The sequence below is a fragment of the Neofelis nebulosa genome, chromosome 7 (genome assembly GCF_028018385.1).
Source record: "Neofelis nebulosa isolate mNeoNeb1 chromosome 7, mNeoNeb1.pri, whole genome shotgun sequence".
In the NCBI taxonomy this organism is placed as follows: domain Eukaryota; kingdom Metazoa; phylum Chordata; class Mammalia; order Carnivora; family Felidae; genus Neofelis; species Neofelis nebulosa.
Genome location: NC_080788.1, coordinates 138,179,387 through 138,194,862, shown reverse-complemented (window position 1 = coordinate 138,194,862; position 15,476 = coordinate 138,179,387). Strand labels below are relative to the sequence as shown.

General features: G+C 41.0%; 1 protein-coding gene across 6 annotated transcripts in view; it reads right to left on the bottom strand.

Annotated features, from left to right (window-relative positions):
- PPP4R4 (protein phosphatase 4 regulatory subunit 4) overlaps positions 1–15,476 on the bottom strand; it is a 108,117-nt gene that overhangs the window by 10,687 nt on the left and 81,954 nt on the right. For 4 of the 6 annotated variants that reach the window (XM_058740173.1, XM_058740172.1, XM_058740176.1 and 1 more), the window contains 7 exons: positions 12,600–12,744; positions 10,390–10,431; positions 10,228–10,302; positions 4,183–4,252; positions 3,666–3,752; positions 3,255–3,348; positions 2,106–2,176 (listed from right to left, as the gene is read on the bottom strand). In XM_058740173.1, coding sequence (XP_058596156.1) covers positions 2,106–2,176; positions 3,255–3,348; positions 3,666–3,752; positions 4,183–4,252; positions 10,228–10,302; positions 10,390–10,431; positions 12,600–12,744 — 584 coding nt within the window. The remainder of the gene's footprint in view (positions 1–2,105; positions 2,177–3,254; positions 3,349–3,665; positions 3,753–4,182; positions 4,253–10,227; positions 10,303–10,389; positions 10,432–12,599; positions 12,745–15,476) is intronic. The other 2 variants (XM_058740174.1, XM_058740175.1) reach the window with 2 other exon arrangements.

Below are 15,476 nucleotides of genomic sequence, written 5' to 3'. Positions count from 1 at the left end.
GCCTGGAGGCTGCTTCAGATTCTGTGTCTCCCTCCCTCTCTGCCCCTCTCCTGTTCATATTCAGTCTCTCTCTCTCCCTCCCTCTCTCTCTCTCTCTCTCTCTCTCTCTCTCTCTCAAAATAAGTAAACATTAAAAAAAATTTAAATATGCTCATCTGAAGTCATCTCCAAGAGGCTAGATGGGATCCATGCAAGTTTGAAGAACCACTTCTATATATATATATATTATAGATCTATAATATATATATAATAAAAGCTCACAAACCCTTAATGTTCCCTTAGTATCTCCTAAAGAAATCGCTGACTTGCAAAGATAAAAGTAATGAGTAGTTTTATTATTTATGGCCCTCACTTCAAGAAGCATTGGTAATTTTAGTTCAACAAGTTTCTGTTATCAAATTCTTTCAGGTTTCTTATGCTACTCATAGTCTACTATATATACGGTATATGAATATCAGTGCTTTAACATTGGGACTATTTTCTCTTCTGGCAAATGAAAACATACTGTTTACAGCCAGTGGGTGTACATTCTTCATGAGAATAAAAAAAAAATAGTAAGAGGAAGACAGAATACTCAAAACACAACCTGAAAAGGACATGTGACCCAACTTTTAAAAGTTTCTGACCTCTTGAGTCGATTTGCTATTCCTCACACTAAAAAATTACCATAGCTCAATAACTTTCAGCCAGTATTTCTTTTTTTTTTTTTTTTTTTTAATTTTTTTTTTTCAACGTTTTTTATTTATTTTTGGGACAGAGAGAGACAGAGCATGAACGGGGGAGGGGCAGAGAGAGAGGGAGACACAGAACCAGAAGCAGGCTCCAGGCTCCGAGCCATCAGCCCAGAGCCTGACGCGGGGCTCGAACTCACGGATCGTGAGATCGTGACCTGGCTGAAGTCGGACGCTTAACCGACTGCGCCACCCAGGCGCCCCTCAGCCAGTATTTCTAAGGCAAAAAGTTATAACTATACAGTCATTAGCAATTTTTAGCAATATATTTTCCCTTATCCATGGTATCATTGTGTTCTATTATATAAGACAGAGGTAAGCAAACTACAAGTCTGTAAGCCAAATCTTGCCCGCTGCCTGTTTTTGTAAATAAAACTTTATTGGAACACAACCATACCTATCCATTATGTACTGTTTATGGCTGCTTCTACTCAACAGTAGAGTTGAGTAATTGTGACAGAAACCAACTTGGCCAAGAAAGCCTAGAATATTTACTATCTGGTCCTTTACAGAAAAAGTTTGCTCAGGGGCGCCTGGGTGGCTCAGTCGATTAAGCGTCCGACTTCAGCTCAGGTCACGATCTCGCGGTCCGTGAGTTCGAGCCCCGCGTTGGGCTCTGGGCTGATGGCTCAGAGCCTGGAGCCTGCTTCCGATTCTGTGTCTCCCTCTCTCTCTGCCCCTCCCCCGTTCATGCTCTGTCTCTCTCTGTCTCAAAAATAAATAAAAAGTTAAAAAAAAAAAAAAGTTTGCTGACCCCTGGTATAAATATTCAAATAGGTAATATCGTAAATGTTTGGCTACATATGATCCACCATGAAGCCCTACTCTTTTTAGCTTCTTTAAAAATCACGGCAAAACTTTTAATCTGTGCCTCAGGAGGGCCTCAGACTACAGAAGAACCTACTCGATTATTGCCCTTTCTTTCTTTCAAAAGTATTGAACTCTGGGGCGCCTGGGTGGTTCAGTCAGTTAAGCATCTGACTTTGGCTCAGGCCATGATCTCTCCATCTAGGGGTTTGAGCCCAGCGTGGGGCTCTGTGCTGACAGCATGGAGCCTGGAGCCTGGTTTGGATTCTGTGTCTCCCTCTCTCTCTGCCCCTCCCCTGTTCATGCTCTGTCTCAAAAATAAACAAACATTTAAAAAAAAAATTAAAAAAAAATAAAGTATTGAACTCTGAGTCTTGACGGTGAAAACAAAATGGCATAGTCAAGAATTTTCTCAGCTACTAGGGAAAAGTTTAACCTTTTAGGCCTTTGATAAAGATACAAGTTTAGGGGGAACACTGTCTCCAGAAATAAAGAGGTCATGTAAAGAAAACAGTAGTTCATTAAATTTAGCAATTATTTTTTTAAAGAGCTCAGATTTCTACTTACCAGTTAGTGAAACCACAGAAGTCTTTCCTAACCCTGAGACGGAAGGTGTATATCCTACTGTAGAACTTTTGCTAGAAAAGAATGTGAACTGGTTTAAAATACAAGAACATGGCTTCTGTCACCCTAGTCATTAGGCACTTGGTCTTTCTAAATCTCTTTTAACGCTTTCCTCTACCTCTGGTGGAAGCACAGTTGCTACTTTTACTTCTCAATTTATTGCTTACCATGCCTCACAACACCTATTCTTTCTTTACCTTAAAAGCATCTCCTGAAACTTGCTACAGCAGAATCAGTTTTTCTTTTGATGCTCAACTACGACAGATAATACGGATACAATTCTCCTGGAAATAATTTCTCTTCAGTTGTAATCTCTTTGTCCATCTCAAGATCACTCTATTGATTAGGAAGTCCAGATAGATCTATTGAGAACGTCCAAAAACGCAGCTGAAAAGCTAGAGTAAGCTATCTCTCACAAAAGAAAGACGTGTCTTTCCCATGCCACGTTATCTTTCTTGACAGATGCTTTCAAAGACATTTACGTTGACTTAAAGTTACTTTCATTGATGGATACGCAGCTCTTACATACTGTATGTGTACAACATTTATAAAAAGTCAGGGTCACGGAATCTATGCTGACTCTCTCCTCGTCTTGACTGTTGATCATTCAGTGCGTGGGGCCAAAGGGGAAGCTAGACACTCATCTATCGTCAGAAGAATTGTTGTGATTACTTTGCCACAAAAACACACTAGTGCTTCTTTACAGAAGGAAACAGTATCAACGGCAAATGGACGTCCACCTCTACTTGGCAAATGGGACACGTCCGCAGCCACGTAGAAGTCGAGTGGTGCATATGACAGAGCACCGCCTCCCTCATAAAACAGCATATGGATTCCATGATGCTATTATACGGCACCATGGCAGAAAGTCCTCCTAGAATGCCAGAATACCTATTGTCATACAAACCGGCAGGCTACAATTTTTTTCATATAAAATCTTTACAGAAGAACGCTTACAATCTATTGGCCTATTAAAAAAAAAAAAAACAAAATTAACCCTCGTTTTATACAATGTAAATATTTCACGTAAGTAAAGATAGGTAACTAGCAAAATCAAATCGGGTTAGAACATGAATAGCTGACATGCCATACCTAGCACACTTGTCTAAGTTGCCGTATTTCGCATGAAAAGCTTGATTATTAAAAGACTGGCTTCGGATCAGTTTGGATTTCTTGATTTCTTTGCCTGGAGTAAAAAGCAGAAGGAAAACGCAGCTGTTCAGTTCGTCCTTGGCTGCCCTACACCCGCCCATCCCCTGGCCAACTCCCCCCGCCCCCGCCCCCGCCCCCTTTCGTGAGGCACGGATTTGTCCAGCTTCCTTTCCTTGGTTGAGCTAACTGGAGTATCTCTTACCCCTACTGCTCAGCAAGAAGTCCCAAAACACTGAATGATAGAAGGTAAAAGGTGTTTTAGAATAATACATCTCCTCTAGTGGCGTGGCTTTCCCGATAACTGATTTTATAGAAGGGGAAAAGGAGACACAAAAAGAGGCCGTTTCCTACTTGTCGACGGGGTGCTGGTTCCGGAGGGTCCGGGAACAGAGATGGGGATGCTCTTGGGCAGAGTCGTCGGTGTCTTGGTGTCTCTACCTAAAACAAACTCTGTTTTCAATGCTGTAATTTCCTCTGAGCTCTTAATCTGCATAAGCACGCAAGACAACACAGAGAGTATGTGTCCTACTAGCTAAGAAGCGCTCTTTCCCAAGTATGCTGCATTTATGTATCTACATATTTCAATCTCAGCTGTCCAGCGACCAATTTCACAACAGCACTGCTGTCGTCAGACTTTAAGGCTCCCTCTGAAGGATCTGAACCTTCACACGGACTCCCAGCATTTATTCATGTATTCCTAAACCGGTGCCACGTGAAACAGCCAATGTTTGAAAACACCTTTTAAAAAATGAGAGAAAGTGGACCAATTTTCTGTCTCAAACTCTGAAAATCGGCGTGGTCTGTCAGCACGCCAGGAAGCGACACCAAGCGTGTAACTTAGCGGTTGAGACATGGGAAAACTACTTACGTTTCTTTTCAAAGCTCTTCTCACTCATGGGCCTCCCATCGCTCTGTTGCTTCTCTTTCTCTAATTGTTCCTGTTATTAAAACAGTGTGTTAGCAGGAAACGGTAAGCATAAGTAGATTTATAAAACTCTTATTTTTTTTAAGGTTTATTTATTTTGAGACAGAGACACAGGAGGGACAGAAAGAGAGGGAGAGAGAGAAGCCCAGGCAGGCTCCACGTTTAGCACAGAGCCCGATGTGGGGCTCGATCCCACAAACCGTGAGATCATGATCTGGGCAGAAATCAAGAGCCGGACGCTTAACCAACGGAGTCACCCAGGTGCCCCAAAAACTCTTCTGAGAAATTACTCCAAGCATTACAGATACAAATACAGTTCACAGAAGTGCCTTAGCAAAGAATTCTCTTTCCAAACTACTGTCTGAAGAAGTCAAGGTTCTTTCAGATTTGAGTTCTTTTAACAGGTACAGAATTGTGCCCTGGGAGGTCTGTCAAGCTAAAACAATGAGTTTAGTATCATTGTTATAACGGGCCTTTCTCTTCTAGAAGGTATGTACCAATTCACATTGGCAAAATGTTGCTTATTAATGGTCATCTCCATTTCTGATGGGTAAGTGGCAAAGTAATACTTTTCTTTAAAAGATTGAGAGAAAAAGAAATGGTGTGTTGGGATATTTTTTAATGTTTTACTGAAGTATAACATATGTAAAGAAAGTGCAGAGCTCAGTGAATTTTCCCAAAATGAACACATATAACCACCTTCCAGATCCAGAAACAAAATGCTACCAAAACTCAGTTTCTCCCCAAAACAGAACAAGGAGGCAGGAAAATCAATAAACATGCCAAGTTCTGAGCAAACTCAGCATAACCGACATGTATAAAACACTACACCCAGGGTGCCTGGCTGGCTCAGTCGGAGGATCTTGATCTTGGGCTCATGAGTTCAAGCCCCACACTGAGTGTGGAACCTCCTTCAAAGTAAAACAAAAACCAAAAGCCAAAAGACAACACTACACTCGGCAACTGGAGAACACGCATTCTTTTCGATTGCACATGTAATGAAAAGCAGGGAGAAACCAGACAACAGATTCAAAAATTCCTACTTAGAACCGGTCTCCTTAAAAAAGAACCAAATGGAACTCTCGCAGTGCAAATAAGACGCGTAAAACTGAAAAACAAACGTCATTAAGCGGGTTGCAAGTAGTGTTGGCTACTTTCCCCACCTTTTCCTCGGTTATCTTGGTCACATTAGTCACAGCTGGCTTCGAGTCCGCTAACTCCGATGCCAGGATCACCTGTGGCTCTTCTATGGCCTGATTCTTGTCTTGGGCTCAGCTCACTGAGTTCTGAAACTCCGCGTTTAGAGCCTGCTTGTGCTCTGCAGTTTCTACTGCTGGCCGTCCTGAACTGTAATCTCTGTCTCCGAAGGCTGCTGAAGTCATGCACTTGCTTTTTCAGATCTCCACTGAAGTGTTTAATCTCACAGAACAATTCTCCACAGGGAGAAAATATAAGGAAGAAGTCAATGGGAATTTGAGAACTGAAAAATGCAGCACTGGGAATAAAAACACTGGGTGGGCTCAGCAGCTCAAAGAGGACAGGAAAAGAGTCAGTGGCCTTGAAGACGCATCAACGGAAGTTATTCACTCTGAATAACAAAGTGTAAGGAAAGAAAAAAAAAAAAAAAGGAACAAAACCTCATGGACCAGTGGGGCAAGATCACAAGATCTAACATCTGGGACCGAAGACCCAGAAGTAGAAGAGCGAACACATACTTAAATAATGGCTCAAGCCTTCGCAAATTTGGGAAATGATACACGTTTACAGATTCGGAAAGCTCAGCAAATCCAAAACAGGTAAATTTGAAGTAAATTATGCCTAAACACATCAAAAGCAAACTGCTGAAAACAAAGCATAAGAGGAAAGACATCTTCAAAGTAACCAGAGGAAAGCAACATTACACACAGAACGATAATCCAAAAGAGAGCTAATATTTTATCAGATGCTATGGAGACCAGAACACATCTTTAAAGCACAGTAAGAGAAAGGTTGTCAACCCCGAATGCCATATCCAGTGAAAATGGCCTTCAGGGGCAAAGGCAAAAAACAATACGTTTCAGGTAAGGGAAAGCTAAGAAAATATGCCACAAAATACCTGCCTCCCCCGCCGCCCCCAAGAACAACCAAAGCCAGTTCTTCAGGCCAAAGGGGAAAAAATAGCAGCGGGAAGTTCAGACGCTTAGCAATGAATGAAGAGTACTAGAACTGGTAAAAAATAAGAAAGTAAACACAGGAGTTTACGCTCTTAAATTCTTCAAAGAATTCTGGGTATGGGAAGCAAATTATCAAGTTTACAAAAGAAGAAATAAAAAACCTGAACAGCTTTGTATCTATTAGTAGTTGAATCAATTACCAAAATTCTTTTCAAAATTAAAACTTTGGGCCTTGATAATTTCACTAGTGAATTCTATCGAACACCCAAGGAAAAATTAAAACCAATTTTATACAAACTCCATCAGAAAACAGAGGAATTAAGAGGAAGTGGTAATACTACACATTTCATTTTATAAGGCCCACAACTGTAATATGAAACTTAAAAGTCCCAAAAATGACAAAAAAGGAAATTATAGACCAATTTCACTGTGAATAGAGATGCAAAAGTCCCTTTAAAAACTAGCCAAGAATCCAACAATAGAGAAAAGGATAATATATCATCATCAAGTAGAGTTTATCCCCAAAATACGAGATTGATTTAGCGTTTAAAAACCCAAGGTAATTTGGGGTGCCTGGTTGGCCCGCTTGGCTGAGCATCCGACTTCAGCTCAGGTCATGATCTCTTGGTTCATGAGTTCGACCCCCGCGTCAGGCTCGCCGCATGTCAGCGCAGAGCCTGCTTTGGATCCTCTGTCCCCCTCTCCTGCTGCCCCTCCCCCACTCGTGCTTTTTCACTTAAAAATAAACATTAAAAAAAAATAACAATAATTAAAAATAAAAAAAATACAGTGGCTTAACAGGATAAAGAGTAAGCAAACATCATTTCTATATATGAAGAAAGAACATCTGACAAAATTCAATAGTCATTCATAAAAACCCTCAGCGGACTAGATATAGGAGGCAACTTCTGCAATTTGATAAAGGGCACCCACATAAAACCTCTTGGTAACATCATGCCGAATGGTTAAAGATCCAGCTATTTCCCCCTAAAATCTGTAAAATGACAAGGGTGACTGTTCCTGTCACTTTTATTCAATTGGAAGTGTTTCGTTATACTGCAGGTCCTAGACTTTGCAACCAGACGTAAGAAATAAAAGGCATAAACACCGAATAGAAAGAAGTAATCTTGTTGTACCTAAAGAGGATATAATGGCTCATGTAGAAAACCCTATTAAATCGAAAAAACAACTCTAGAACAAATACAAGGTGAATATATAAAAATCAACGGTAATTGACAGCAGTGAAATTCTAGGAAGTAAGATTAAAAATTATAATTCCATTTATAATAATGCCAAAAACCATAATATGCCCAGAAATAAATTGAACATAAGACCTCCTTTAACTCTATACTTAACACTACCAAAATTACATGGAAAAAAGTAAAGATTAAATAAATGGAGTGGTAGACAATGTTCAGAGATCAGAAAATTCATTGTTAGGATAATTAACACAATTCTAACAAAAATTCCAGCGGGCTTAAAAAAAAAAAAAATTCCAGTGGGCTTTTTATGTAAATGGATAAACTGATTCTAAACTTTATAATCAAAATGCAAAGGGCCTAGATTGGTCAAAGCAATTAAAAAAGAACAAAGTTGAAAAACTTAACCTACCTTATTTCGAAAATTACTATAATGTCACAGTGATAAAGACAGTTTGGAATTGCCAAAAAGATAAACGTGTAAATCAGTGGAACAGAATAGGGAGTCAAGAAATAAACACACACATATATGGACATTTTTTTTTAAGATGCTAAGGCAATTCAATAAGGAAGTTTTCGACGAATAGTGCTGGAATAATTGAATATTCAGATGGGAAAAATCATATAAAACTAATTGAAGTGGACCACAGACCTAACTGTAAAACCTACAACTAAAATTTCCAGAAGAAAACACAGCAAAAAGTCTTTGTAATTTTGGGGTAGACAATGGATTCTTGGAACAAACAAGCATAAACAATAAGAGAAAAAAATGGTAAGTGGAACCTCATCAAGATTTAAAACTGCTCTGCAAAATAAAATAATCTTTCACCATTAAATAAGTGAAAGATAAGCCACAGACTCAAAGAAAACATTCATAAAATGTATATCTGACAAAGGAGTAGTACTGAGCGTATAAAGAACTCTTGCATCTCAATAAGATGACGACAACCACCCATTTAAATATCTGAAAACAGGGGTGCCTGAGTGGTTCAGTCGGTTGGGCGTCCGACTTTTGGTTTCAGCTCAAGTCATGATCTCTCAGTTGTGGGATCAAGCCCCACATCCAGCTCTGCACTGTCAGCGCAGTGGATTCTCCCTTGGAATTCTCCCTCCCTCTCTCTCTGCCCCTTCCCTGTTTGCATGGGCATGTGCTCTCTCAAAATGAATACGTAAACTGAAAAAATCTGAAAACAGACTTCATCAAATAAGAGATAAGGATGGGCAGTAAACAGAGAGATGTTCAACATCCCTAGACATCAGGGATATACACAATGATATACACATTTGAAATCACAATGAGACACGATTATATACCCGCCCTATCGAGCTGAGAGGATATGGGGTAATTGAAGCTCTCCACCACAGCCGATGGGGACGTAAAATGGTACAGCAACCTTGTAAAACTGTGTTTTGTTTTGTTTTGTTTTAAATTAAGCAAGCCCTACTACCATCCAATCCAGCCATTCCATTCCTAGGTATTTCTGCAAAAGAAGACTTCTTCATAGGCCCACCCAGAGACTTCTTCATAAATGGTCACAGCAGCTTTATTTCTAATATCCCCAAACTGGAAGTAACCCAAGTACTCATAAGAGGTGGATAAACACGGGGCGCCTGGGTATGTCAGTCAGGTCAGCATCCGATCCTTAATTTCAGCTCAGGTCATAATCTCATGGTTCATGAGATCAAGACCTGTGTTGGGTTCTGCACTGACAACGTGGAGCCTGTTTGGGATATTCTCTCTCTCTCTCTCTCTCTCTCTCTCTCTCTCTCTCTCTCTCTGCCCCTCCCCTGCTCACACGCTCGCTCCCTCTCTCTCTCTCTCTCTCTCTCAAAATAAACAGGGGCGCCTGGGTGGCGCAGTCGGTTAAGCGTCCGACTTCAGCCAGGTCACGATCTCGCGGTCCGTGAGTTCGAGCCCCGCGTCAGGCTCTGGGCTGATGGCTCGGAGCCTGGAGCCTGTTTCCGATTCTGTGTCTCCCTCTCTCTCTGCCCCTCCCCCGTTCATGCTCTGCCTCTCTCTGTCCCAAAAATAAATAAAAAAAAAAATTAAAAAAAAAAAAAAAAAAAAGAAATAAACATTTCTTTTTAAAAGGGGTTTCTAATTTAAAATAAAAAGAGGTGGATAAACAAACTGTGGTAGGTCTGGAATGTGGACTGCTACTCAGAGATAAACAGGAATGAACGACTGAGAACATACAGCAGCGCGGATAAATGTCAAAACAATTATGCTGGTAAAAAGAGGCAGGAACAGAAAACACATGTAAACAAACTTCTGTCAATTCTAGCTGCTAGCTATTTATAGATAGAAACTACATGAACGGTTTTGGGGGAGCGGAGTAGAACGTATGGCTTTCCAAGGGGCCCGGGGAAGCGCCTGAGGGAATGGGAATGGCTGGCATTTTGATTGTGGTGATGTTTTCATCAAACTGTACCCTTTCAATATACCCAGTTAATTGTACGCCAATCATACTTCAATAAAGTAGTTGATTTTGAAAGGTTCTCAGATGTAGTTTGCGTTCTAGTTCACAACAGAGATTTCAAAAAATCGGGAAATTATTTATTGGGTTGCATAACAAAGCACAGCTAACACTGGTCAGAAAGAAGTGTGTGTGTGCGCCCACGTGCAAACAACGTACCATTTCCATAAGTAGTAGTTCTTCTCTTTCTTTCTCTTGATCCAACAAATCTTTTTCATAAAACTTTTTCTGAAACTAAGTTTAAAATGAAGTTACGAAACACTACAATGAGTTCCTGCCAATTTTTATATTCTTTGAGCATAAGGTAAAGCCTGGGCTTACCGCATCCATGGACATTTCCATCCTGTCCAGCTCTAACACGGTCTAAAAGCAAAGTTGTGAAAAATTATTTGACAGTAATTAAATTAAGCCAAACAATCGTCTCTCCAAAAGACTCCTTTTCCAGAGGGAGGTTCAAAGAGGAGACTTCTCCATTCTATGGGAAGGCTACATTAGAAAACCTCTCAGATTCTTCCCAATTTTACATGGTACTTTTAACCAACCTCCTAATGCCAGGCTCCATTTACGCTGCTTGGAAAAGACTTTAACCTTAAAGAGAGCAAGTCTAGAGGGACACATTGGATGCTAAACACACACAAATTAGCGAACTTCTAATAACCCCAGGGCCACTCTTCTCTGAATCTTCAGAAATACAAGATAATTTTTTGAATTTTTTAAAAGAACTTTTAGCTAAATATATATGAAGCAAACTGTCGTTTGAGTTAAAATCCTTAGTTCCTTTCCGTAGAAATGTTTGATCATTATGACATTCTAACCATTAAGGAAGACTTCGCCCTGAAAGTATTTCTCAATTTAGCATTTCTCTTTCAGAACACATTAGTCTGAAACAAATCATTTTAATCAAACAGCGGTCCCGCTGACCCAGCATTCTGACTCTGACAGAGGACTGTACTTCTCACTATGATGGTCCAGATAAAAGTCTATTTATACAGACTCATGCCCAAAGCCAGTGTTGCACACAGAATATTTATTTGAAGATTTTTATGCTGAAATTCAGGAAGATATTGTAATTTATGCCATGAAATTATCCCTTTTAAATAAAATTGCTTCCCACCTTAAAAACTGACTAGCATAAGCCATGCCATTTTTATCCCGAAGCTTTGTAGAAGAAGCTTCCTCGGTGGTTCCCTTTCCAAGCCCTCAGTTTGATAAGCAGTATACTATAGAATTTTCATGGGATCGACTGACTTCCTCATGTAACACACACTTACAGTAAGCTCTAGTCTTGTAGATTAGTAATCCATTAATTCAATCATTTTTGTCCCTATTTATGGGGTTAGTTTATCTTTTGAGTTAATAAATTCTGCCAACAAGAAAGTCACTCATGCTCTTATGTTTATTATTGTGAAAGTTAACTCTGTTGCCTAAACTTCTGTAATTAAATGGTAAGGACAGAAATATCTGGTAGAAACAAATACATATAATACATACATACATGGATATATGTATACTATATATAATATGCTTTTAGATTTAGGTGCGTGTCCAGACCCTGGGTATTTCTGGTTAGTTTAGCTGGCAAAAGAGGAACTCACACTTCAGTAAAACAAGAGTATACTAATTAATACTAAATTATCAAATCACTGTATTAAAAAGTTCCTCATGTGACATCTGGCAATGATCTCTAAGAAAAAAAACAGAAAAAGAAAATCAAAGGATTCTTTTTTTCCCCTCACCATCAATGCTAAGTTAAAAGGCATTAATAAATTAATTCCTCTCAGTATAAAGAAATGCTCAGGAACTATGTATCCTGAAGTTCACACTCAGACTGAGAGTAACCACTTAAATTTGACTTAATCTTACAAAAATATGAGTTATACGTTCAGCAGAAAGTTTTGAAAGACTACAAAGTATTTTCCGGCATGACTTCACTAACCCCAAATTTTTGCTGTTTTCATTTTGTAACATCAGCAAACAATCCATGTGAGCCCATGCTAAAAACAAAAGAAACAAACAAACCCATAAGACATGATGTCACATTCCTGAAAAAAGAATGCACTCGGGGTAAGAGATCCGTATTCCAGCCCCGGCTCAGCCACTTGCTAATATGATCCCAAGCAGACATTTACTAGCTCTAGGCCTAGAGTTTCTGCAAAATCAAACAGATCTTGAAGGCCCTTCCCGGGCTAAATTTCTATAAAGTGTGACTTTCCCAGTTGGATTATAATCACTTATAAATCAAGTCTGGTGGATGAAGTATTCATTATTAGATGAACAGTATTTATGAAGCACCTCAAATGGGCCAAGCTCTCTCATGGTGCTTATATTACTAGTAATACAAGTTGAATGTCTAACTGCCCCATGAAAGGAACTTTACCAGCCATAGCACACATCAGCCAAGTCCGTTACCAACACTACTCTAGCAACGCTATGTTACCATATTGCTATCGTGTCAAGCTAAAACACGGAAGCTACGATGGACACTGTCTTCACACAAGAAATGCCAATGGCGCGGCAAGAGCGATACTTACTCTTTTTACAATAGCCAGAACATCTTTATCTTTTTCTTGACAGAGGAGTTTCCTCACACACATTTCTAACTGCTGAAGCAGATGCTTATCTGCAGGGATCTTCAGAGTAGATTTCACTTTGGGCAACAAGTAGCAAAGTTTCATTCTGTAATAAATTAAATAGTACTTAATTTTGAATGAGTTCAATAACTAAGAATAACAGTAACGCGAAATGGAAAGAAAATTCAAACTTCGGAGAGCCTGGGAATTTAGCCTGTAGCAAATGCTGATGGGGTGGCTGTTAGGAGTCAAGCATTCGTTATTCTGGGTGCTGAGACACACAGTGAAAAAGACCAACCAAATTCTTTGCTCTCCTGGAGCTCACCCTGTAGTATGGGGTAAGGAAGAAAGAATAAGGAAACAAAGTATCTGTCAGAGAGTGGTAAGTGCCATGGACAAAACTAAAGCAGGAAAAGAAAAGGGAGTATCAGAGGCGGGGCGTTAGTTTTAAAAGACAAGGTCATAGAGAGTTTCAGCGAAGGTTTCGCTGAAGAGATAATGTTTAGTCAAAGACTTATTAAAGAAAATTAGGGAGTAAGTAACGTGAACATCCAGAGAAGAGCATGATGGACAGGAGCCTGCCGTATGTGCAAATGACCTATAGGGGGAGCCTGACTTGGGTGTTACCCCAAATTGGCAAATTGACCCAAACTGGCAAATAGGCTATAGTGGGTAGAGCTGAGCAAAGGTGAGATCATCAGGAGACCTCAAAGTGGCAACAGGAGGCCAGCTCGTTCAGGGCCTTGGAGGCCACTGCTCGAAGACTAGCTTTCACTTTGAACACCGTAAGAAGCCGTGGAGAGTTTTACACAGAGGAGGGAAGTGATCGGGCTTAACATGATGGAAGGATCACCTGACTACTGGTTTGAGAGCAGACTGTAGAGGGTTGAGGACAGAAGGGAAACAACAGAGGAGGCTCTAGCAGTCATTCAGGCAGGAGACGGCGGCCGCCTGAACCAGAGTGGTAGCAGTCAGCAGCGAGAAGTGTTTGGATTCAACGTATTTTGCAAGCAGCAGTGTGTGCTGAGGAACTGTGGTGGGGTGGCAGGAAGGAGGTAAGGTTTTGATCCAAGCAGGTGGCAAGAGGAGACGGTTATGTGCACAGATGGAGAAGACCTCAGAAGAAGCAAGGGCAGGTGTGGGTGCGGGACACGGGGGGATTTACTTTCGGGCAGACCGAGTCTCAGGCGCTTGTTGGACAAGCCACGGAAATGCTAAGTGGGCAGCTAGCTCAACGCGTCTCCTGTACAGGAAGGACACCCGTGCTGGAGACATACAGTCAGGAAACTTCAGCACACAGATGACATGCAAGCCAGGAGACTGGAGAGCTCGCCAAGGCCATTAAGTGCAGTCTGAGAAGAAAAGGCAAAAGGACAGAGCCTAGGCGCCATCCCAGTCTACACCGCGCGGATAAGGCAGCAACACACAGATGGAAGAACGCCAGAGAGGTGAGAGGCGATCCGGGGCAACACAGAAAACCTTGCCGGGAAGAGGCAGTGCAGAAAGTGCTCTGCTTTGCTAAGCTACTAGTCGAGTGCTCTGCCGGGGCTGCTTTCACAGAGCGATGCCAGGCAGTTACCTACGTTTGGGCTGCTGTATTCATCCATTCCTCTGAGTGCTCTCCAGATACTATTTTTTTTTACTTCTACGCCAAACCCGAGACAACCAAGCCCCATTCCTAGAGTTTCTAGGCCGACCTGTCTGCTGAGCCCGCAGTCGAGGATTCTCCACACACAAAAAGTTTGCTTTCTATTCAGGCGAAAAGGCGAAGGAGGCTCTTCCTCTAGAATATTCAGCTCCATTCATAGCAATAATGGTCTCGAACTCATTTGAGCTCACCATGGATCCTGGTGATGCTTTCTCTCAGTTAAGGGGCCCCAGTTACCCCAAAGAGAATCATTTGCATTTCTGGCAAAGGGGAAGGCTCCGTTGAATACCAACGGTCTTTCCAGCCTCCACACTGCCTAGGCTCCGTGAATGCAAGTTTTAAACATTGACGTAAGGAAAAACAAAAACAATCAACAGTCTATGCACGCTTCATTCTTCATAACTCAAGGCAAGTCTCGAAAACATATATTCAACAAAAGCTACAGAGTGGTGATTTAACTCTGAGAATCCTGGGTCCGTGAGATCATAAAGATTTTATGATTAGGTATCACACGCCCTTCCTGGTAAGCTAAATTCTTCATGTACATTATCTCAGGTATTTACCCCTTGGAACCCCCTATGAATTAGGTGCTAAGGAAATCCATGTGCAGAGAGATTATGTAACTTGCCCAAAGACACACAGGTAGTATAGAGCTGGAAATCAGCTCAGGCAGTGTGGCTCCAGAAACCCCCGTCCTAAGTGCACGATCCCACCACTCTTGCCTGTGATGGCTTTCGTTCTATCAACACATCTCTGCAGAGCTGGGCAAATGCTTTCGTCTCCAAAAGCCAATTAGTATATGGTATTGCTGGACCCGTTTGTTTGACTGGTGATTACCCAGGCAGAAGAGTGGAAACCAAAACAAATTGCTATGCAATGATCTCTTACCCCCAAAATAACCAAAATTCACAGAGCAATGTTCAATTAGTCTTCATTTGGTTTTTGAATTGACAGGTTGCTTTCTCTTAGGGTCAACTCTATGCTTTCAGTCTCGTTGACCTGGGTTAGAGATGATTTCGTTTCCTTTCAGGTTTGTGTTTTTGTTTTAAAGTTTTTTTATTTATTTGAGAAAGAGAGCGAGAGAGAGAGCAGGAGGGGGCAGAGAGAGGGAGAGACAGAATCCGAAGCAGGCTCCTCGTGAGCGCAGAGCACGACGCAAGGCTCAAACTCGTGAACCGTGACATCACGAC